The 23,791-nt window shown below is 36.8% G+C and overlaps 1 protein-coding gene across 2 annotated transcripts in view; it reads left to right on the top strand.

The window, feature by feature from the left end:
• The window catches only part of Prcp (prolylcarboxypeptidase), an 85,521-nt gene that overhangs the window by 45,575 nt on the left and 16,155 nt on the right, over positions 1-23,791 (top strand). For both annotated transcript variants that reach the window (XM_047515700.1, XM_047515699.1), the window contains exons 2-6: positions 4,414-4,554; positions 7,115-7,216; positions 10,210-10,391; positions 10,621-10,778; positions 11,766-11,935. In XM_047515700.1, coding sequence (XP_047371656.1) covers positions 4,414-4,554; positions 7,115-7,216; positions 10,210-10,391; positions 10,621-10,778; positions 11,766-11,935 — 753 coding nt within the window. The remainder of the gene's footprint in view (positions 1-4,413; positions 4,555-7,114; positions 7,217-10,209; positions 10,392-10,620; positions 10,779-11,765; positions 11,936-23,791) is intronic.

Below are 23,791 nucleotides of genomic sequence, written 5' to 3'. Positions count from 1 at the left end.
GGATTCAGCAAGAGAGGTTGCAGTTCTAGCAAATTCCCAGTGATGCGGATACTGCTGGCCCTAGGACCTCACAGTGAGAACCACTACACTACTTAAGTGGAGGCCCTGGAATCACTTGCATACCTTCCCTTCACTGTTTGTTTCTCTTTTTCTCTTTTATTTTTAGACTGAGTGGGTGTAGTTGAATTAGTTAAGTGAAATGCAGGGATTGTGGCTCAGCCTATTCTTTGTCCCATTGTTTAGTTCAGCACTTGTCCCAGAATAGGAATTCAATACATGCTTGTTGAATGAGTGATTAAGTAAATTAAAGGATGTAATGGGAGGGATATATAGGACACCGTAAATTAAAGGATGTAATGGGAGGGTTATATAGGACACCATTGTTTTATACCTAGTCCTAGATATACAGATGATCAACAAATATATGAAAAAGTGCTCATCATCTCTAGTAATTAGAGAAATGCAAATCAAAACCACCCTAAGATTTCATCTAACTCCAATTAGAATGGCTATTATCAATAACACAAGCAATAATAAGTTTTGGCATGGATGTGAGGAGAAAGGCACACTCATACATTGCTGGTGGGGTTGCAAATTGGTGCAGCCACTCTGGAAAGCAGTCTGGAGATTCCTCAGAAAAATTCCCATTCTTGTGGTTGTACACGATGTGGAATTACACTGGTTGTGTATTCATACATGAACATAGGAAAGTTATGTTCAATTCATTCTACCATCTTTCCCATTCCTATCCCTCCTCCCTTCCCTTCATTCCCCTTTGTCTAATCCAATGAACTTCTATTCTTTTCCACCCTCTGTTGTGCATTAGCATCTGCATATCAGAGAGAACATTCTGCCTTTGGGTTTTGGGGATTGGCTTATTTCACTTAGCATGATAGTCTTCAGTTCCATCCATTTACCAGCAAATGCCAGAATTTCATTCTTCTTTATGGTTGAGTAATATTCCATTGTGTATATATATATATATATATATATATATATATATATATTTCATTTTCTTCATCCATCCAGGGCTTAACTATTATGAATTGAGCTGCTATACACATGGATGTGACTGTGTCACTGTAGTATGCTGATTTTAAGTCCTTTGGGTATATACTGGTGAGTGGGATAACTGGGTCAAATGATAGTTCCATTCCAAGTTTTCTGAGGAATCTCCATATTGCTTTCCATAATGATTGCACCAATTTGCATTCTCATAGCAATGTTTAAGTGTACCTTTTCCCCCATCCTCACCAATATTTATTGTTGCTTGTATTCTTGATAACTGTCATTTTGATTGGAGTGAGATGAAATCTTAGAGTAGTTTTAATTTGCATTTCTGTAATTACTAGAGATGTTGAACATTTTTTAATATATTTGTGACCATTCATATTTCTTCTGTGAATTGTCTGTTCAGTTCTTTTGCCCATTTGTTGATTGCATTATTTGTTTGTTTGTTTGATTTTGGTATTGTTTTTTGAATTCTTTATATATCCCGGAGATTAATGCTGTATCTGAGGTGCAGGTGGCATAGATTTTCTCCCATACTATAGGCTCTCTCTTCATGTTCTTGATTGTTTCCTTTGCTGTGAAGAAGCTTTTTTGGTTTGACACCATCCCTTTTATTGATTCTTGATTTTAATAGTAGGCATCTCAAGACTAGAATAGCTTGTACTTTAGACCTGTGTATGGTGACGATCATAGAGATCAGTAAGTATACAGTTAGAATTTGGTGCAGATTTGAGACACTTGCATTTTGGGACCTATGATATGTGAAGAGTGTGTGTGTGTGTGTGTGTGTGTGTGTGTGTGTATGTGCACACGTGTGCAGGGAGTCTCATCGATTTTAAAATGACCCAGACAAGTCTTGCAGGGTCTAGTGTAGGTCAGCACCAGTCTCTGCTCCAGGGAGCCTGGGGCAGTGCTGCAAGAGCAGCCTGCACAGGCTCCAGACCAGGCTCTGCGTCCCACTGCTGTCCCTTCACAGCTGTCTCCAAGATCCTAAGGCTCAGTGGCTCAGGGTAACTCTGTAAGTTCAAATAGCTGCACCCCAATCTTACCATGTCATAGGATTTGACATTTAGATGTAAAATAGCCAGTTCATAAAAATCTCAAAGGGTAAGAAAAACTTCACAGAATATATCCGAAGTTCAACTTAAGTTTAAAATCATTTTATCATTCTTATTTTTCATTTTTTTATAATCTGTCTTATAAAGTCTCACTATCCTGTATGTTTTTTTCTCTTTTGGCATAAACTTTAATTCCTTTAAGTTCAATTTACTTTTTTTATGTTGAAGTATTTTCAGGTATTAAGAGTTTGACCTTCTACCTTTAAATCTTTCAGTGTACAACTGTAAAAAGCAAAACATTTTCTTATGTAGCCAAAATAATATGCTCACTCCTAAACAGTCTTTAGAATTGTCTAATACCTTGTCCATATAAAAATCAACCCAATTTTCTTTAGATTGTTATTTGTATCTTATTTATTCAAATTAGGATCCATTCAGGATAATGCATTGCATCTGGTTATTATGCTTCTTAAAATTCACTTAATCTAAAACTTTCTTTTTCATATTACCTTGCCCTTGTCCTATAAAATGTCCCACTTTTGAATTTGTCAATTTTCAGATTTTAACTCTCCTACCCTCTGCATTTCCTAGAACCTGGTCAGTAGATCCCAAGTTTGGATTAAAAAAAAACTGAATATTTTTGGCAAGAATTGGTGCACGCCTGTATCCCCGTGGTTTGGGAGGCTGAGGCAGGAAGATCACAAGGTCAAAGCCAACCTCAGCAACTGCAAGGCACTAAACAACTCAGTGAGACCCTGTCTTTAAAGAAAATACAACATAGGACTGGGGTTGTGGCTCAGTGGTTGAGTGCCCCAAGTTCAATCCCCCAACTCCCACCCCTTCCAAAAAAATGTATCATGGGTAATATGTGTTTCGTGTTGTGTACATGAGGTGGTACTTAACCCCTGCCTGCCCACCATTAGTGCTGCCAACATCCATTGCCAGATTAAGGTGACAACCTGATCCTTATAAAGTTACATTTCCCCCTCTTAACAAGAGAGTTTTGCTATGGTATTACTTTGACACTGTATGAATATTCATTTTCCTGTTATCCGTTCTCCTAATGTTTTTAACACCAATTGATAATTCTTGCCTGAATCAGTAACTTTGCAGAAGTTTTTCTAATTCTGTCATTCCTTCTGCATTAAGTGACATTTGATTAAACAGCTTTTCTTCACCAATCAGGATTATTTGATACCCTAAAATATAATTATTTTGCAAAGGCAGGTTAAATGTTGAAATTTTTATTTTTTAATTCCCTGTTTCAAAGTAAAGGATTCATTTAATGAATCCTTTAAATGGTGGCAAATGAATTTTTTCCTTGCTTTTTTTTTAAAAAAAATCTGTATGTACTAAAGGATTTTCTTGAATTAAATGTTTCAATCAACTTTTTAATGTTTGATTTGTTTCATGTTCAGTTTATTAAAATGTTAACTGGTGATAGTCTCTTGCAATTAGCTCCTTATCTGTTAATGTAACTCTATTACTTTTTGAGCACTTCTTTGTTTATTTGTACAGCAAGATGTATAGGCTTATCTTGTGAATTCCTGGTCTAGATGTCAGTCAGTCACAGTACTATCAGTTCCTTTTACTGAGAATGGTATTAGACACCAAAGTCTTGGCACTTGGAATGTCTATTAATACTAGCATAATAGTGTCTATTTATTGCTTGAATTTTGATACTGAAGTTTGAATAATGAAAAATCACATAGTAAGGGATATGTACATTTTGAAAAATAATGATAGGTATTGTATGCTTGAAAAATGTTCAGAGAGTAGATTTTGAGTATTCTCACCACAAAAAATAAGTATGTGATATAGTGCTTATGATAATTATCTCAGTCTAGTCATTCCACAATGTACACATATTTCAAAACATCATGTTGTACACCATAATTATATCTTGTCAATTAAAAATCAAGTAAAAGAAAAAGAAAAAAATAATGGGCTCATGTTTCTATTTCAATTTTAATATTATTATTTTGTGGTGCTGGGGACTGAACCCAGGACCTTGTGCATGCTAGGCAAGTGTTTTGCTCCTGAGCTACAGCCCCAGCTCATCATCATTTTGTTTTTAAAGTACTGCTTGGTTTGATAATTCTGTCTTTTCTTTTACACTGAAAATCTTGACCACGGATATTAAACATTGTTTTATTTTACAATATAGAGAAAAGAATTTCAAAACAACAGCATCAATATTACCATTAATAATAAACCAAATAAAGTTTAAGGTTTTATTATTTTTGTAGCATAGGTTGGTTTAAATGGAAGAATGAATTATTGTTATATTGATATCATTTACTTTCCTTTGAAATATATCTTGTCTGTTTTGTTTTTATTACAGGTTGATCATTTTGGATTCAGTAACATGAACACTTTTAAACAGCGGTACCTGCTATCTGACAAACACTGGGACAAAGATGGTGGATCAATACTTTTCTACACTGGTAACGAAGGGGACATTGTTTGGTTTTGCAATAACACGGTATGTGCAGATTAGTGAACTTCCTCTGCTCAAACAATTTGCCTCTTATGAGAAAATACAAAAAAAATGTTTTCAATATAGATGACCAAGCACTACCATTCTTAACTGTAAAGTTCTTTTTAACAATAAAGATAAACTCATTAATAATGGAAAAATAGCAAAAATACATGGATAGGCAGTTCACAAAAGAATATAGATACCAAGAAGCCTGTATGTTCAGTTTTAAAGAATTACACATGAAAAGAATTAAATACATTTTTTATTATAAAGTGGTGGAATAATCATTATCATCTCCACTGCCAGTATTTGGCATGGTGCCTGGTTCTCAGAAGGTCCCAGTAAATGTTTGTTGAACTAAATGGAAAGTAAAGACATAGAACCAATTATACTGATATCGCATTCCTCATTGGTGGCTATTTCCTTAGGAATAAGAATCTAAATATGTTAGTTAAAAATAAAATGATTCCCTGAGAAAGGAGATCCAAGGATGACTCTTTTTTTTCAGATGAATGACCAATGAGAGCAGAACTTCCTTTCCATCAGATTCTGTGGAACAATGGTTGCTGCCTTGTCTCTTTTCCTTACCGGTGACTGCCCTTTTTGCGTTTTTTTTTTTTTTTTTCCCGTCAGTGCTGGGGATTGAACCCAGGGCCTTGTGCTTGCACTCTACCAACTGAGCTATATCCCCAGCCCTGTGACTGCCCTTTTATGCCAAGGCTACAGGGCAACTTCTATTCAGATTTTCCCAGCTCCTGTTCTCTTGTTTTATAGGCAGGTAGCTGTTGCTGCCTCCCTCAGACCCTACTGCGTGTTAAACACTGGAGCAGAACCTTAGGTTTGCCTGGGAATTCCTGTCCTCAAAAGTGGCAAGAACAGTTCTGGAAAACTGACTAGAGGTAGCTCTTGGAAGGACAGATCCTGACCTTCCTGGTCCCAGACATCTTCCTCTACTTACTAAAATATTACAATTACATGTTCACTTTCAGATGTTCCTTTTCAAGAAGCAGTGTAGTATAGAAATAGTGAAAACTTCAACCAGACTGTTAAGATTGGAATTCTGGTTTTGCCACTGTACTGTTTTGTTTTGGAAAAGTTTTTTATTTTGTGCCTCAATTTTCTCACGGTTAAATGGATGTAATAAAAATATCCAGTGCATAGAGTTATGAAGACTAAATAAGATCAAAAAAATCTGCAGGCGCATAATGTTAATAAAATACATGCACCTCTTTTGAAAAATATATCTCTGATGTAGATGCAGACAAAGGCTTATTACATTGTGAATCAGTTCAATTAAATTGTTTCCTCTTGAGGTCTGAGGTCAACTCCACAGAGATCTGGATAATTTGATGGATAGTTTTTACTCTTAAGACACAAGTCTTGTAGGGTAAGACACACGGAAGCAAATCTCACAGCATAGTAATAGAGATCTACGCCTAGCCCAGCAGCGTGGAAGGGGATTACTACTACCGTGGGGCAGGCAGGGGAGGGTAAGCGTGAGCTGTGTGTGGGCAGGATCTGTAGCTATGTGGCACAGAACGAGTGGGTCCTTGAAGGAGAACGGTGGGACTATTGACACCATCACAGGTGTTGGATTAAATTCCCCATCCTCACATGCATGCAGCTCTTGTAATTGTTTGCTTATTGATCAAAACCATCAAAAACACTTTGAGGTTCTTAGTCCTTATTAGGGAGTGGGAACTCATTAAAAAGTAACACTGTGCATTAGGAATGACAATTCATTTTGATCATGTTTAATGTAATCCATCTATGCCTGTCTGGAATGCTTTGTTGAGAAGAATTCTGAGGCCACCACTGAGCGTGGTGAACAAAGGCAGTGAGGAATAAATGAGCAACCAAAAGTGTTGAGGTAGGAAGTTTAACAGCACCTGATGATGGTGTTCTGCAGCCATGTAGCCTATGTTTGAATCTGGTTTCTGACACTTACTAGCTGTGTCAGTATCAAGGATTGTTTCAAGTCTTGTGTCTCTGTGTCCTTGTCTGTAAAATCAAATTGTTTCTTGTTTGTTTTGATAATTAAGTGAATTAATACATAGGAAATGTTTAGAACAGTGCTTGACTTATAAAAGTACTCAGTTAATATTAGCTGTTGTCAGCTACTATTTATTTTCCAATAAATAAAATTAATATAACCACCCCCTGGGGTTTAGTATTCTTATTTGTCCTGTTTTCTCTGGTATAGTATAAATGCCTGTGATTAGAGGCTGACTTTGGTACCATAAGTTCTTTCCAAGATTATTTGGTGCCTAGTGCAATTTGAAGATTATTTGAGACCTAATATTGATTCTAGGATAAGAGGGTCAGGATAAGAAAGTTGGAATGACTTTTCTTATGAGCAACTTGAACTTATTTTTAATTGTTTCACTCTTAATACAACATTCAATAGTGAAACAACAATTATGTCATTTATCTGTAGAAGAAACATAAATTATGCAACTTTTCAGAGAATTCCTTCTGATCTGGTTTAACATCTATTTCATATGGTTTGTAAAAGGTTTCAGTGACTCCCGATTTTATCTTGTGATTTGTGAACTCTTCCTAGGGGTTCATGTGGGATGTGGCTGAGGAACTGAAAGCTATGTTAGTGTTTGCTGAACATCGATATTATGGAGAGTCCCTACCCTTTGGCAACAACTCATTCCAGGTAAGTATATGTTTTGCTCTGAAGTTTAAAGTTGGGAACATTTTCTACTTACAAGTCCTACAGTGAGATGGTTTTGACGTGAACTGCCTGAAATATTAAGAATTTGTGCTTAATCTTTTCTTTTTTTGGTACAATTTGAATGAGTTGAGGCTTTAAAAGCCATATTATTATCTGTCTGATGTTAGTCAGTTTTTAGTTCAGTGTGTCAGGCCCGTTTTGGCCACTTCAGTCTTACGCTATGGCTTCAGAGACAGTGCAGGGGACTTTTCATTATTTCAAAAGTATAAGTCAACAATCCTACTTTATAAATTATATGCTTTATCAATCCTGTCACTGAAAATATATAATGAGCACATAAATATTTGTCTAATAAGGTGTTTTTCAATCCAATCTAGTCAATAAGATAAGAGAAATAAGCTATATGATTCAGAAAGACTAACTGCCCCTGGGATTCCCTTCAGCTTTCCCTCTTTGTACATAAAGCTCTGGCCTTGACCACAGGCTCTACACCTAATTAAACCTGGATGCTTTTTCCTCAACTGAGTCACTACCCTTGTGATTCTGCTTATTTTAATTTTCAACCTGTGGTATTATTTTCTTAATAGTTTTCTTTAAGGAACTCACTTTTTAAAGTTATCATTATCTTAACCAGGGGCTTCATGTACTAGTTATTTTTTCCATGTTACATTAAAATAAGATAATCAGTGTTACATTAAAAAACATTTATGGGCCGGGGTTGTGGCTCCGTGGTAGAGCACTTGCCTTGCGCGCGTGAGGCATTGGGTTTGATCCTCAGCACCACATAAAAATAAATAAAATAAAAGCATTGTGTCCATCTACAACTAAAAATATTTTTAAAGAAATTTGTGTACTACCTGAGATCATCGTGCATACCATTTTGAGGAGATCTCAGCTAGAAGAACTTGGGGTCCATAGTTTTTTAGTCTGTTTTGCAAGGAATTTTTAATTTTTATCCTCAGGTTTAATTATTTTTGTTATAAATAAAATAAATAAAAATAAGTAAATATGTTCTTTGTTATAAACAGAAAGCTGACAGTTGTTTGGATACTCTAACTTAGTGTTTTTCATACATAATTGATTAGAAAAGTTGACAGGTCCTGAAACCACTAGGAAGCAGTCAGCTTGACACAGATAGAAACATAATTCACTTGCCGAGGTCACTATAATTGATGCTCTGTCAACAAAATGGAGCCAAGGGCTCTTTTTCATATGCTTCTTTCCCTTTCTGTGCTCACAGAATTTGTCAGTAGCATGATGGATGTTACAGATATTTTTCAAGGATTGGAAAAGAATTGCATTCAACTATACATAGTGCCATAAAAACAGGAAGTAAAGAATAGTGACAGATAGGAGGTAAGAAGTCAGAAAGCATACATCATGGATGAGGGGGAAGGCAAAGGAGTAGGTGGCATCTATAGGAAGAGGAGAGGTGGGCGCTCTGTGGCTCAGTAATGTGTCAAATAATGGAAGGAGTCAACAGAGTGTTGAGACCCACACATGAAGGTCCAACAGGATAGCTGGGTGTAGTTATGTAGCTATGTTTGTTATCTGCTGCTATCTTATGAAACCTTTGTGGCTTAAAACAGCAATAAGCCTTTATTAGCTCACAGTTTCAGGTAAGGAATTGGGAGTGGTTTATCTGGGTGGTTCTGTTTCAGGGGCCTGATGAAGCTAAGAGGTCAGCCACTGCCTGAGTCAGATAAAGGCTTGACTGGAGCTGGGAGATCCTCTCCACCTGTATGGAGGTGAACACATGAGTGATAAACTGGCCCGGAGATTGGCGAGAGACTTTGGTTCTTCTCCTCCTAGGCTTCCCGAAGGGCCTACTTGAGTGTATTCATGACATGGCAGCTAACTGCCCTCAAAATTGACCAATCAAGAAAGCAATGTAGAAGCTACCATGCTTTTTTTTTTTTTTTTTTAATCTAACCTTGGTACTTCTGCCACATTTTTTCATTAAAACCAAGACACTAAGTCCAGCCCATGTTCAAAGGGAGTGAGATTAGGCTTCAGCTTTTAAAGTAAGGGGTATCAGGGATTATTGATACATTTTAAAAGCACTGTTAGCCTCCTCAGTTCAGCCAGACTCCATTTAAAGCTCAGTTTCTTATACTGCAGAGGGAAATTGTCCCCTTGCAGAGATCTAGACAACCTTGAAACATACTTTATGAGTTTCCCTTCTGTCTGGGATTGACGTCTTGTATTGTTGGTGCCTGAAAAAATATTTTTCTCAATGGGTATGGTGGCACATGCCTCTAATCCCAGCAGCTCAGGAGGCTGAGTCAGGAGGATTGCAAGTTTAAAGCCAGCCTCAGCAAAAGTGAGGTGTTAAGTAATTCAATGAGACCCTGTCTCTAAATAAAATACAAAATTGGGCTGGGGATGTGGCTCAGTGGTCAAGTGCCCCTGAGTTCAATCCTTGATGCCCCACCCCCTGCAGCCAAAATATTTTTTCTCTTCCAATTTTGCAGCTTGGTTTACTCACAATATATAATCCTTCTGATGGAGAAAAACGAGTTTTATTTTTATTGGTGATCTTTACCTCATTTGTCCATAGGATCCATTTTATCATTTCCTACATGGCAGACATTTTAAATGTGTCAAGATTAGAAATACAAGTTATAACAGTTGTCTATTAGGCTTAGTTTTATATTTTATCACATTTGCTCTTAAATGTTACTTACAGTTTGTTGTTTCTTATTTCTATTACCTCAGTCTTCAGTCAATAGCATTTAATAGAAATTCCAACTAAATGCAAAGTACATTATGTTCTTCCACAATCTTAAAAACACATTTCATGAGTTATTTAAATCAGCCCAGCTATTGATTTGACTGGGCATTTTAACTCAATTGCCTAGAAATTCTATTTGGAGAAAAGCTTATTTGTCTCTGACTTTTTTCTAGATCTATGCTATGCCTAAACTGCTATTGTGTGCACATTTATACCCATGCTCTTTATTATTTTTCTTTAGGATGTCAAACACTTGAATTTTCTGACATCAGAACAAGCTCTAGCTGATTTTGCTGAGTTAATCAAACACTTGAAAAGAACAATCCCAGGAGCTGAAGATCAACCTGTCATTACCATAGGGGGCTCTTATGGTGGCATGCTTGCAGCCTGGTTTAGGATGAAATATCCTCACATAGTAGTTGGGTAAGTGTATATATGTTGAGTATGAGAACTTCTCAGTAATTGTCAAGGCAAACTTAGAGATCTGTTTTGAGTAAAACTTTTCCCATTCTATTATTGAGATTTCTAGTTTCCATCTCTTTAAAATGGTGTTATTTTTCTCATGATTTTGGTTCAGTCTCAGCTTAAATTTTAAAACTTGAGTTAAGCGAGTTTTGTATTTCTTTTCTCTCTTGCTTGCCTTACTCTTTAGAGCCCTTGCAGCTTCTGCCCCTATCTGGCAGTTTGAAGACTTTGTTCCTTGTGATTCATTTATGAAGATTGTAACTACAGATTTTAGAAAAAGTGGTTCAAATTGTTCAGTGAGCATCCTCAGGTCCTGGGATGCCATTAACCGACTTTCAAGTACAGGTAAGCTTTATTCAAGGGAATTGATTTGAGATTTTGGTTAAATTCAACACTTTAACACTTTCCCTTTTTCTTCTCTCTGTCTCTGTCTCTGTCTCTCTGTCTCTCTCATTCTTTGTGGAGGCTGCCTCTCCTCCTTCTCTTCTTCCTTCTCTTCTTCTTTTTCTTCCCCTCATTCCCTTCCTCCTCTTCCTCCTCCTCTTACTTCTTCTTCTTTTCTTTTTTTTTTTTTTTTAGATGGTCTCACTATGTTACCCAGGCTGGTCTCAAACTCATGGGTTTAAATGAGCCTCCTACCTTAGCCTCCTAGGTAGCTGGGGCTATAGGCATGCACCACTATGTCCAGCAATTCTTCCAATTTTAAGAAAATGTTTATTAAATAAAATATATGTTTGTACAGAAAACTGCACAAATCAAAATGCATAACTTGATGAATTTTCACAAACTGAGTACTTGGTGTAACTAGCATCCTGATCAAGAACATTATCAACATCTCAGAAATTCCCTAGTGCCTTTCTCAGGCTCTACCTCCATACCTACCCAGCTACTTACTGTCCTCATTCCATGAGCCATAGATTAATTTTGCTCATTCTTGAACTTTTAAGTAATTGGAATTGTATATTATATATTTTTTGTCTGCTGGCTTTTGCTCAATAGTATGTCTTTTATATGTATCTATTTGTTTTATTAGTTCTAATTTATACATTCTCATTCCTGTATAGTAATTTTATTTATTTGTTTCAATAGTATCTTAAAAAGAGGAAATAATTCAGACTACTAATTTTAGTAATCTCCATAAAGATAGGTAACTTGTCTATCACAGAAATATCCAGTAACTCTACAAGTATTTTACTGAATGTTGAAAAAAGTCTGTGGAAAATTGGTATAGAAAATTGAGTTTTCTGTAATACTAAGTGAAGAATGAATGATCTGTAAAGACTTCTTTTGACTAGAACTTTTTAGACTCCAGCATTGTGATTCTATTCTCAGGAAGTGGTCTACAGTGGCTTGCTCAAGCCCTTCACTTATGTAGCTCATTGAAATATGAGGACATCCCAAATTTGAAAGAATGGATTATGGAAACTTGGGTGAATCTGGCAATGGTGAACTACCCTTATGAGTCTAACTTTTTACAGCCTTTGCCTGCTTGGCCTCTCAAGGTAACTGGAAAATTTCCTCTCATTTTTATTTTATTTTTATTTTCATTTTAAAATTTGTTCTAACTAGTTATACATGACAGTAGAATGCATTTTGACACAAATGGAGCACAACTTCTCATTCCTCTGGCTGTACATGGTGCTGAGTCATACCAGTATGGTAATCATACATGTATATAGGGTAATAATGTCTGTCTCATTCTACTGTCCTTCCCATCCCCACTGTCCCACCCCTCCCTTCGCTCCCTTCTGCACAATCCAGAGTTCCTTCATTCTTCCCTAATGCCCTCCACCCCTCAACTATGGATCAGCATCTGTTTATCAGAGAAAACTTTCTACCTTTAGTTGTTTGGTATTGGCTTATTTCACTTAGCATGATATTCTCTAGTTCCATCCATTTACCTGCAAATGGCAGAATTTAATTCTTTTTTAAGGCTGAGTAATATTCCATTGTGTTTATGTACCACATTTTATTTATTCATTCATCTGTTGAAGAGCATCTAGGTTGGTTCCATAGTTTAGCTATTGTGAATTGAGCTGCTAAAAACATTGATGTGGCTGCATCACTGTAGTATGCTGATTTTAAGTCCTTTGGGTATAAACTGAGGAGTGGGATAGCTGGGTCAAATGATGGTTCCATTCCAGGTTTTCTGAGGAATCTCCATACTGCTTTCCATAGTGGTTGCACTAATTTGCAGTCCCACCAGCAATGTATGAGTGTACTTCTTTTCCCCACATCCTCACCAACATATGTTATTTCTTGTATTCTTGATAATTGCCATTCTAACTGGAGTGAGATAAAATCTCAGAGTAGTTTTTTTTTTTTGTTTACAATCATAGCAACTTTATTTGTAATAACAATAAACCTGTAAAGAACCCAAATGTCTGTCAACAGGCTAATGAATATACAAATTGTGGTATTTACATATAATAGGATGCTATTCGGCAACACCAAGGAACAAACCACTGACTCTGGCACCAGATGAACCTCAAAATCATTATGCTGAGTGAAGGAAGCCAGACAAAAAACAAAACAGAAAAACAAAATTGTGTTATGTCCTTTGTACAAAATCTAGAAAATACAAACTAATGTACCATGATAGATCAGACTGTGGCCAGGGATACAAGGAGGAATGGATTACAGATGGACTTAACAAAACTTTCAGGGATGATGGAAATGTTCACTACTTTGATTTTTTTTGTGGAGCTTAATTTTACCTTTCAAACATGTGAAGTTTATACCTTAACAAAATAATTTCAAGAAAGTGAAATGCTTTGGGCAAAACTAAGCTAAAGGTGTTAGAAGACAGGTTAGTGGTTATCCTTGGTGGGGTTGGGAAGTGTTTGGACGCAAAATGATAGGAAGGAGTCATGAGGATATTTCTGGGAATGCTGGAAATATTTTGTGTTTTGATTTAGATGCTGGTTACGTAGGTGTATATTATTATTACTTTTATTTTTATTTTTTACAGACTGTATTTAGATTCACTGTAAACAAATGGGGTACAACTTTTCATTTTTATGGTTGTACCATAGGTGTATGTTTTTAGTTGGATGTTGGTTACATAGGTGTGTTCACTTTGTGAAAATGAATTGAGATGTTTGCTTGTGTTTGCTGTGCTTTTAGTACATGAGCTATTGCTCAATAAAGATGGTTACTTAAGAAAAAAAAATTGAGCCCCATCTCTTTTTGTCCATTATTCTTCCTGATATCATTCTTTGTTTTTGGTACCAGGGATTGAATCCAGGGGCACTTAACCACTGAGCCAAATCCTCAGTTCTTTTTATATTTTATTTAGACACAGGGTCTCACTAAGTTGCTTAGGGCCTTGCTAAGTTGCTGAGGCTGGCTTTGAACTCAAGATCCTTCTGCCTCAACCTCCCAAGCAACTGGGATTACAGGTGTACACCACCATGCCTGACCCCAATATCATTCTTACCCATCTTTCTAACCATGTAGAGTCTTCCTTGGTTCTGCTCCCTTCTTTCCATCCAAACTGACCACACGTTGGAACTCTCAGAAAATAACAGCTTTTTTATTTTCTTCCCAGAACAACATATTATATTTAATGGTTATATTTCCATTATATCATCAGGAATTCTAAAAGAAACAGGTGTCAGTTTCCAACATCTAGAACAGTTCCTGGCACACCCTATATGCTTAATAAATATCCACTTACTTCCTCACGATTGTTGTATGTTTTCTTGATAAGCTACCTAATATGTGCTTCTATTGGCTAAAGGCAGCTCTTACGTTGTATTCTACTTTTTTTGTTGTTGTTGTTTGCAGTGCTGTGGTTGATTGTGTTATTGAGATCTATGGTTTCTTTGTTCAATTTTTGTTTGGAAGATCTGTCCAGTGGTGAGAGAGGCGTGTTAAAATCACCTAGTATTATTGTGTTATGGTCTATTTGGTTTCTAAAATTGAGAAGGATTTGTTTGACATACATAGATGAGCCACTGTTTGGGGCATAGATGTTTATGATTGTTATATCTTGCTGATTTATGCTTCCCTTAAGCAGTATGAAATGTCCTTCTTTATCCCTTCTGACTAACTTTGACTTGAAGTCCACATTATCTGAAATGAGGATGGATACTCCAGCCTTTTTGCTGAGTCCATGTGCATGGTATGTTTTTACCCATCCTTTCACCTTTAGTCTATGGGTATCTCTTTCTATGAGGTGAGTCTCTTGCAGGCAACATATTGTTGGATCTTTCTTTTTAATCCAATCTGCCAGTCTATGTCTTTTGATTGATGAATTCAGGCCATTAACATTCAGGGTTATTATTGAGATATGATTTGTTTTCCCGGTCATTTGGTTCATTTTTTAAATTTTATTTACTTTATTCATTTTTTTTTGACACACCTTGGTTCCTCCTTTATTTGACAGTTCCTTTAGGATAATTCCTCCCTTTGCTGATTTGCTTCTTTGTTTTTCATCTCTTCCTCATGGAATATTTTGCTGAGAATGTTCTGTAATGCTGGCTTTCTTTTTGTAAATTCTTTTAGCTTTTGTTTATCATGGAATGGTTTTATTTCATTGTCAAATTTGAAGGTAAGTTTTGCTGGGTATAAGATTCTTGGTTGGCATCCATTTTCTTTCAGAGCCTGAAATATGTTGTTCCAGGCCCTTCTAGCTTTTAGGGTCTGGATTGAAAAATCTGCTGATATCCGTATTGGTTTCCCCCTGAATGTAATTTAGTGTGCTTAGGCTGCTATAACATCAGAGTAGTTTTGAGTTGCATTTCTCTAATTGCTAGAGTCGATGAACATTTTTTCATGTTTGTTGATTGATTGTATTTCTTCTGTGAAGTGTCCATTCAGTTCCTTAGCCCATTTAGTGACTGGGTTATTAATTTTTTTTGGTGTTAAGGGTTTTGAGTTCTTTATATATCCTGGAGATTAGTGCTCTATCTGAGGTACAGGTGGTAAAGATTTTCTCATTCTGTCAGTTCTCTCTTCATGTTATTGTTTCTTTTGCTGAGAAGAAGTTTTTTAGTTTGAATTCATCCCATTTATTGATTTTTACTTTGATTTCTTGTGCTTTGGGAGTCTTGTTATAGAAGTCTGATCCTAATGGCCAACATGATGAAGATTTGGGCCTACTTTTTCTTTTATTAGAGTTTGGGTCTCTGTGCTAGTGCCTCAGTCTTTCATCCACTTTCAGTTGATTTTTATGCAGGATAAGGGATAGAGGTTTAATTTCATTTTGTTACATATTGATTTCCATTTTGCCTAGCAGTGTTTGTTGAGGAGGCTATCTGTTCTTCAATGCATGTTTTTGGCACCTGTGTCTAGTATGAGATAACTGTATTTATGTGGTTTGTTTCTGTGTCTTCTATTCTGTACCATTGGTCTACAATAGCTTGCCATTTTTGTTACTATTGCTCTATAATACAGTTTAAGGTCTGGTATTGGTGATGCCTCCTGCTTCACTCTTCTCGCTAAGGATTGCTTTGGCTATTCTGGGTCTCTTAGTTTTCTAAATGAATTTCATGATTGCTTTTTCTAGGTCTATGAAGAATGTCATTGGGATTTTAATAGGAATTGCATTAAATCTGTATAACACTTTTGGTAGTATGGCCATTTTGACAATATTAATTCTGCCTATCCAAAAGCATGGATTCCATCCTCTAAGGTCTTCTTCAAATTCTCTCTTCAGTGTTCTGTAGTTTTCATTATAGAGAACTTTCACTTCTTTCATTAGATTGACTCCCAATTTTTTTTTTTCAAGGCTATTGTAAATGGGATAGATTTCCGAATTTTTCTTGCAGTGGATTCATTGCTTATGTATAGAAATGCTTTTGATTTATGGGTATTGATTTTATATCCTGCTACATTATTGGATTCATTTATTAGTTCTGGAAGTTTTCTGGTGGAATTTTTTGGATCTTCTAAATATAGAATCATGTCATCAGCAAATAGTGATAGTTTGAGTTCTTCTGTTCCTATTTGTATCCCTTTTGTCTGATTGCTCTGGCTAGAGTTTCAAGGATGATGTTGAATATAGGAGTGGTAAAAGAGGGCATCCCTGTCTTGTTCCAGTTTTTAGAGGGAATGCTTTCAATTTTTCTCCATTTAGAATGATATTGGCCTTGGGCTTAGCATAGATAGCTTTTATAATGTTGAGGTATGTTCCTGCTATCCTTAGTTTTTCTAGTATTTTGAACATGAAGGGGTGCTGTATTTTGTCAAATGTTTTTTCTGCATCTATTGAGATAATCATATGGTTCTTGTCTTTAAGTCTGTTGATGTGATGTATTACATTTATTGATTTCCGTATGTTGAACCAATCTTCCTTCCCTTGGATGAACCCTGCTTGATTGTGGTGCATTATCTTTTTAATATGTTTTTGTATGCAATTTGCCAGAATTTTATTAAGAATTTTTGCGTCTATGTTCCTCAGGGATATTGGTCTGAATTTTTCTTTCCTTAATGTGTCTTTGTCTGGTTTTGGTATCAGAGTGGTACTAGCCTCATAGAATGAGTTTGGAAGAGTTCCCTTCTTTTCTACTTCATGGAATAATTCGAGGAGTATTGGTGTTAATTATTATTTGAATTATTATTGTAGAACTCGGCTGAGAATTCATCTGGTTCTGGGGTTTTCTTGGTTGGTAGGCTTTTTTTTTTGTGTGTGTGTGGTGCTGGGGATTTGAACCCAGGGCCTTGTGCTTATGAGGCAAGCACTCTAGGCTGGTAGGCTTTTGATGGCTTCTTCTATTTCGGTGCTTGAAATTGACCTATTTAGATTGTATACATCTTCCTGATTCAGTTTGGGAGGATCTCTCTAAAAATTTGTCAATGTCTTCAATATTTTCCATTTTGTTGGAGTATAGATTTTCAAAGTAGCTTCTAATTATGTTTTGTATTTCAGTGGTGTCTGTCGTGATCTTTCCTTTTTCATTATCCTGCCTTTTCTCTCTGACACCATCTTTATTTTGATGATCAGTCTAAATATGTACCTTCTAAACTCCTTCTCTGACATTTCTTCTACTATGTTGTCTATGGATTCTACTGTTGGAACATCTTGGTTTGTTTAAGGTGCTTTTTTCATGTTGTCTTCTCATCTAGCAGTATGGATCTGAGGCAGTGCAATTTCTACCCTGTATTCTTAGAGTGTCCCTGAAGGCTTTCAATACCTCACCTTTAAGGAGGAGACCAATATTAACAAAACCCAATGCAAACAATATACAACCTTAAACCAAATAAGTCCTATTAAGGCATGTCCAATAAACAGAAATGAAGTGCTCAATTATTGTCTACAATATAAATAGTAAGTTTGCTAAAATGGTTTACTGCTTCCAGTGATGGACAATGAAGGAAATAAGTAGTGTAAGATATGATGTTTAAGAGGGAAAAGGAGAAAAGATAGAGGTAAAAATTTATAGTAAGAGGAAGGGAGGAATTAATAGAGGTTGGTATGAAAGAAGAGAGAAGGAGAACCCAGGGAGACAGAGAAAAAGTATATATAAATTTTTAAAAAAGTAAAAACATAAGAATACACAACATAACTGGAATATACTATTCAGACAACCTAGACATCCTATTCCTCAATAATTGATGCATGAAAAATATTTGGATTCAAAGATGGTAGAGGTATGAGAGAGAAGACAAAAAAAAATTAGTCTTAGTAGAAAATTGAATGATTGCTTCCATTGGCTTTCAGAAATGTTCTCAGCTTCCCTTCTCTGCTGACAGGTAGGGTTGTCTGAAGTTTGATGTTAGCTCCAGTCTGGTGGGTGCTGGACTTTGTTGGTTGGGTGAGCTGATAGTAAGATGCCCTCTTACCCTCTTGCAGTCTTCCCACCCATTTTAGCTGTCCCCTTCTCTCCCCACACACTTCAGGACTCACTGAGCTGGAGAGAGCTCAGTTTTCTCGAATTTTTCCAATCTGTGCCTCACCCCCAGCTGCCCCTAGTCTCCGGCTTTGCACAGGACCCACACCCAGACTGACTCATGCAAACCCAGCTGCAATCTGATGGACCTGGGCTTCAGCTTCCCCAGGCTCTGCCTTGCTGCAGTCCCAAGGTCTCAATACCCTTTCAACTTGTAGAGAGACTACCATGGACGCACTCACACAAAGGAGCCACCATGCAAAGAGGCAGCCTGCTGGAGGCCACTAGGAAACCCAACAGAAAGACCTCAGGTGCAACTAGACCTGCAGGTACCCTGACAATACATCTCTAGGCCCTTGCTGGTATCCCTAAGACTGAGGTGGCCACCCCCCAACATAGCAGTGGTGGTGGTGGCAAACCTGCGACTCCGGCCAGTTTCCCAAAATGGTGGCAACTATGTGTAACCAAACCTGTGGTTACTGTGACAGTGGACTTCCAGGCAACAGTGGGCAGTGGGTGATCTGCTGGTGGTCTTTTGGCAGTCTGCAGGCTAATGGGGGGTGATCTGCAGGTTAACGTTGGGCGGTGGGCAGTGGATAGGTGAAAGGTGGGGGATAGGCAGCAAGAGGCAGGCAGACAGGCAAATGGTGGTTGATAGGTAGCGGTCAATGAGCAATCTGTGCTCAAAAGGCAGGCAATATCCTGGCAGACAGCAGGGGATTGAAGCAGACAAATGATGGGTAAGCAGCAGGCGATTGGAGAAACAGTATTTCCTCTGCTTCAATCCCAAGTCACAGAGCGACAAGGAATGCAGACTCCCTCTAGTTTGCCATCTTGGATTCCCCTCTCATTTTATTTAATGACATACTATTCATTTTCCACATATATTCTCTGACTTTCATCATCAGAGGAAATCCCAGTGACATCTAGGGCTCTGTGGAGTTACTCAAATCTGGGTGGGAATCCTGGGTTCAACCACTTTTGTAATAATGTGACTTTGGACATGTATAATTTCTGAACCTGTTTTTCCCATGTAAAATACATCAGTTATAGAGCTGTATGGAGTAGAAATAATAATAATTGCAGTCAGTGGAGTATTTACTATGTGCCAAATCCTGGACTATACACTTTGCATATATACTATATTTAATCTGTGATGTATGTATAATGCCCAGATCTATGTAATATGTGGTTGGTGCTTAATAAATTGCAGTTGTTATCATAGTATTATGATTCAGTCAGCTGCTAAAGCTTTCTAAGTGCTACACTTGTGTGAAGGATGATTCCCATGCAGCATGGCAGAATGGAAAAATCACTGACTTGAGGCCTGAAGGTTGAGGGTCTGGCCTGAAACTATCACTCACCAGTTGTATGATCTTGGTCACAGTACTTTTCCTCCCTGAGTCTCCATCTTCCTCTGCAAATCAGGATAACAGTAGTTACATAGGGTTGTGTTGAGGACCACATAAAATATTGGATGTGAAAACACCCTGAGAAGTATAAAGACACATTACATCAATTTTAGGTTCTTTTAGAACTTTAAGTTTTTTTTTTCATGTCAAATTATTTATCATTTATACACTTTTTAAAGCTTATTTTTGTAAGGAACTTTTCCTCTTTTAAAAATAAAGGCTGGCCAACTTGATGGTTAAGTTTTGAGAATATAATTGACTCTACAGCTAGAATGGGTGCTGGAAATAAAAGTAGAATTGATAATATGAGCTGGGTTTCAAAGACACTTTTAATTTACTGTGCCTTTGAAGTGGTAGACATATACCTTGCTTATAACTTTGTAACTAAAATGAAACATATTCATTTGCAATTAGTGTTTTTTTTCCTTCCTTTTTTCGTGTGCAAAGTAAGTGTTTTGCACATAGCAGGCTGGAGGTAAATGTGCATTGAATTAAATTTAATGAAAAGTTATTAGAAAGAGATCTCTTCCATGTTAAGAAAACATGGATTAAACATCAAATTTGATGCTATCAGTATACAAAGTGAGAATTACTGTTGCATCTTTATCTCCCCTTGGAGAACAAATGAATTGTCAGATGATAAAACCAAAAAGGAATTCCCTCATCGATTAGAACAGGGATAGGCAAACTTTATCCTTTATAAAGGGGTACACTTTAGTCTTTGTGTCACAATTATTCAACTCTGTGGCTATAGCATGAAAGCAGCCATAGGTAATCCAAATGCAGAAGGATAGCCAATAATATTTTATAAAAATAGGCAGTTGGATGGCAATTAGCCTGGAGTTTGTAGTTTGCTGACCCCTAATCTGAAAAGAGCCAGAGGAATACAGTTTTAGTGTTAGCTGTTCATCATGATTTGGGGTGGTAAGCAGCCTAACTTTGGTATTCTCTCCACTTTTTTAATGTTCCTTCAGACATTCTCCTGTTGAGTCTTAAATGGAAATAAATGTTTTTTTCCATCACTCTCCTAAATAATTACTTGAAACCAGTAGGGTCTACTTCAAATATTTTGTTGTCTATTTTATTTTTAATTTAGTGCAGTTCTTTTATCTTTTGTATACATGATAGAGCCTTTTTTTGGGGGGGGCAAGATAACTTTATGTCTTTCCCCCATAACCACCTTTGCTTCTTTTCTCCAGGATTAGTTCATGTCATTCTCTTTAGTTATTTCTTACCAATGTTATCCTTTCCCTTGACACATTAAAGAATTATTTGGAGGGAGCAGAACCCAGGGCCTCATATGTGCTAGGCAGGCACTTTACCACCCAGCTGTGCTCCTAACCTGATATTATGGAATCCTTGATTGCTTATAATAAATACATTTATGATTGTTTCCTTGCCTGTACCCCATCAAAAATAATCTCTGTTGCCTCTTCCTTGAGAAACTTGCATTGCCTTGGTTTCCTTTTCCTCCTATAGTTAGTTACCCATCTGATTTTCAGAATTTTTCCACTGCATCTCCCTCCCAAACTTTTAGCTTCAGATCACTTTCTTTCACCGTCCATTCTGTTTCTCCTTTCTTGACCCCTCTCTGTTCTCCCAACCCACTAATCCCTGAACACTACCCAGTTGGGGACCGCTCTTTCACTTGGATAGTTCCATTTAGCCAGAACTCCTCCTCCCTCTGATACACTTCCTCCTTTTTAAAGGGCTGACAAACAGTCGTCCTTTTCTGAGTCTGTGACTCAGGCTTAGGATGGTGAGATAATATTGCAGCAATTGGGTTATGGAGAAAAGCAGATGATTTCCAATTCAGGCTGGACCTTGTACAGTTCTGAAGGATCCATGGGCAGCAACTGAAGGCCATTTTCCATGTCAATTCAAGGATCGTTCTTTTTAATTTGTCTTTGGGCTCTGCAGGCTCAGACTCCATTTACTTTTGTTTACTGTTAACAGAAGCTGCAACATTCATGCAGAGATAATCACAGACTTGGCCAGTAGAACACAAGGAAGAAGAGAAAAGGGAAATAGAAAACCCCTCTGTCATTTGACTGTTCTGTCCACATAAAGACTACTAGGTCTTTTAATTTAAAGAGCAGTTTTGAAGGATACTGTATAACTTGTTAATTTTGGACTCATTTTTTAACCTGATAACTAATCAGGCTTAGACTCCTGAGTACGCAGAAGGATACAGTGAAGTAATAAGACATAAGATGGAAAACCTCTTCCGTTTGTCTTGGTGTTTGATAATGTATGCGACCTCTCTGGGTGGTTTAAGCGGTTTAGGTGCATTCTATGAAAAGGGAGCTTTTAATGACAAAACTAATGTGATTATCCAAGTGAGTGTGAGAGGGGTATTGAAGCCTTAGAGAAAGAAAATCTGTTAGAAAAGCTGAATGTATCTGCTTAATCCTTTTTATAATGTGGATGGACCATGCTCTCTGAGAGGAGATTGGTCTTTTTTTTTTTTTTAAACCTATCTTCTGTCCTTCCTCTTTTAAAAAATTCTCTTTGCCCCCCCCTTTCTTTCTTTTATTCGAATACTTATTCTCATAGGTAGGGACACTTAGAGCTTTTAAACAAATCATTATCTTCCCTTTCTCTGGTATATGGTAAGGTCAAAGGGCAGAACCTAAATATTTGGGTGCATATCTGATCAGCTTGGTTCCAATGTTGCATGAATGTTCTATTTCTTATACTGTTTCTGTAGTCCTTAAAGCTAGAATTATGAAAATAGACCTCTAAATTTTTAAGTGTTTCCACAAATGCTCACTTTTATGTGAGGAAATAGAAGGTGAATTAAGTCTGTTTTGAGTGTTGATTCTTGAGCTTCATATTGCTTTCTTATCTTGCAGTTCCTTTTTACTCCTGCATATTTTTGGAATTTTGTGATTTTATGTTGCCACAAAATTCCTTTTAAGGTTTTACTTAAAACAAAGAAACATAGAAACATATAAAGACAATCCAAGAATTAAAAAAAAAAACTGTTTAAAAAAAGTCACCAAGAGACTATGTGTATATTTAGGCACTGGTGTGATTTCTTTTATAGTGTAACTTTCAAAGGTAAAAGGTTGTGTGGTTCAGTCCAGCCTTTGACAAATGGAGGCTCCAGAGTGAGTCTGTGTTTGAATCTTAGCTCTGATACTTCCTTCCTGTGTAGCTTTAAGCAACTTTCTTAACCTCTCTGTTTTAGTTTCCTCACTTGCAAGCGGGGATAATCACAATTGCCATGCTTATTTGGGTTGTTGTATTTCATAGGATCTATTGTGTAGTAAGCACTAAATTAATGCTAGTTAATAATAATAACAGCAGTAGTTATTATATAATGTCAGGAAGGCAGATTATTATGCAAGAACTTCATCGTTGCAGTCTGAGTTCAGAACCTATATAGTCATAGTTTCTCAATTGTGTATCTGGAGCCATATCTCTGTGAGCTTATTTTTTCCTCTGTGAAATGGAGATGGTCATTATATGTTGCTTCCTATGTCACTGTGGGGAAAGTGCCTAGTTTCAAAGAATTTCAGTAGTTATTCCAGCAACCCCAGCTTCACATGGTCCTATTTTAGTGCATTTATGGCTTTAAGTTCGTTCACAAGAAATACAAACTATATAGTATAATACAGGGGCTACACATGGGTGTTAAGTGTTGTGGAGGTGTTTGTCAGGGACTTGTTTCTTGCTACCTGATCAGATTGTAGTCTTTCAGTAAGCAATCAACAGATCAAGTGCTTGCCCTTATCAAGTGGGTAATATACGTAAATTATCAGAATTAAGTTGAAGTTTATATAAGGTTGTACCAAACTTGCAAAATTTTACTATATTTCACCTATAAATGTGGCAATTTCATATGGTTCAACTTAATATTTACGTTTTATGCATCCTACAAATCTTTGATAAAAGTATGTGAATATCTCCTTTTAAATTATTATAGCCTTTGAATAAGCATGGGAATAGTGCTGAGGTCTCATCAGTGTAACTTTGGTATTTTTTGAAACTTCATTTACTTCACTACCAAAATTGTTATGGAAGTAAATGGAGATTGTGTTTTTTATGCTAGAGAATGATGTTCAGACTCACAGGATCTTTGCATTAGAAAGGAACTTTAGAACTG

This window comes from Sciurus carolinensis, chromosome 11, assembly GCF_902686445.1.
Source record: "Sciurus carolinensis chromosome 11, mSciCar1.2, whole genome shotgun sequence".
Classification (NCBI taxonomy): domain Eukaryota; kingdom Metazoa; phylum Chordata; class Mammalia; order Rodentia; family Sciuridae; genus Sciurus; species Sciurus carolinensis.
The sequence above is the reverse complement of the archived record's forward strand: the minus strand, read 5'-3'. Positions and strand labels throughout refer to the sequence as shown.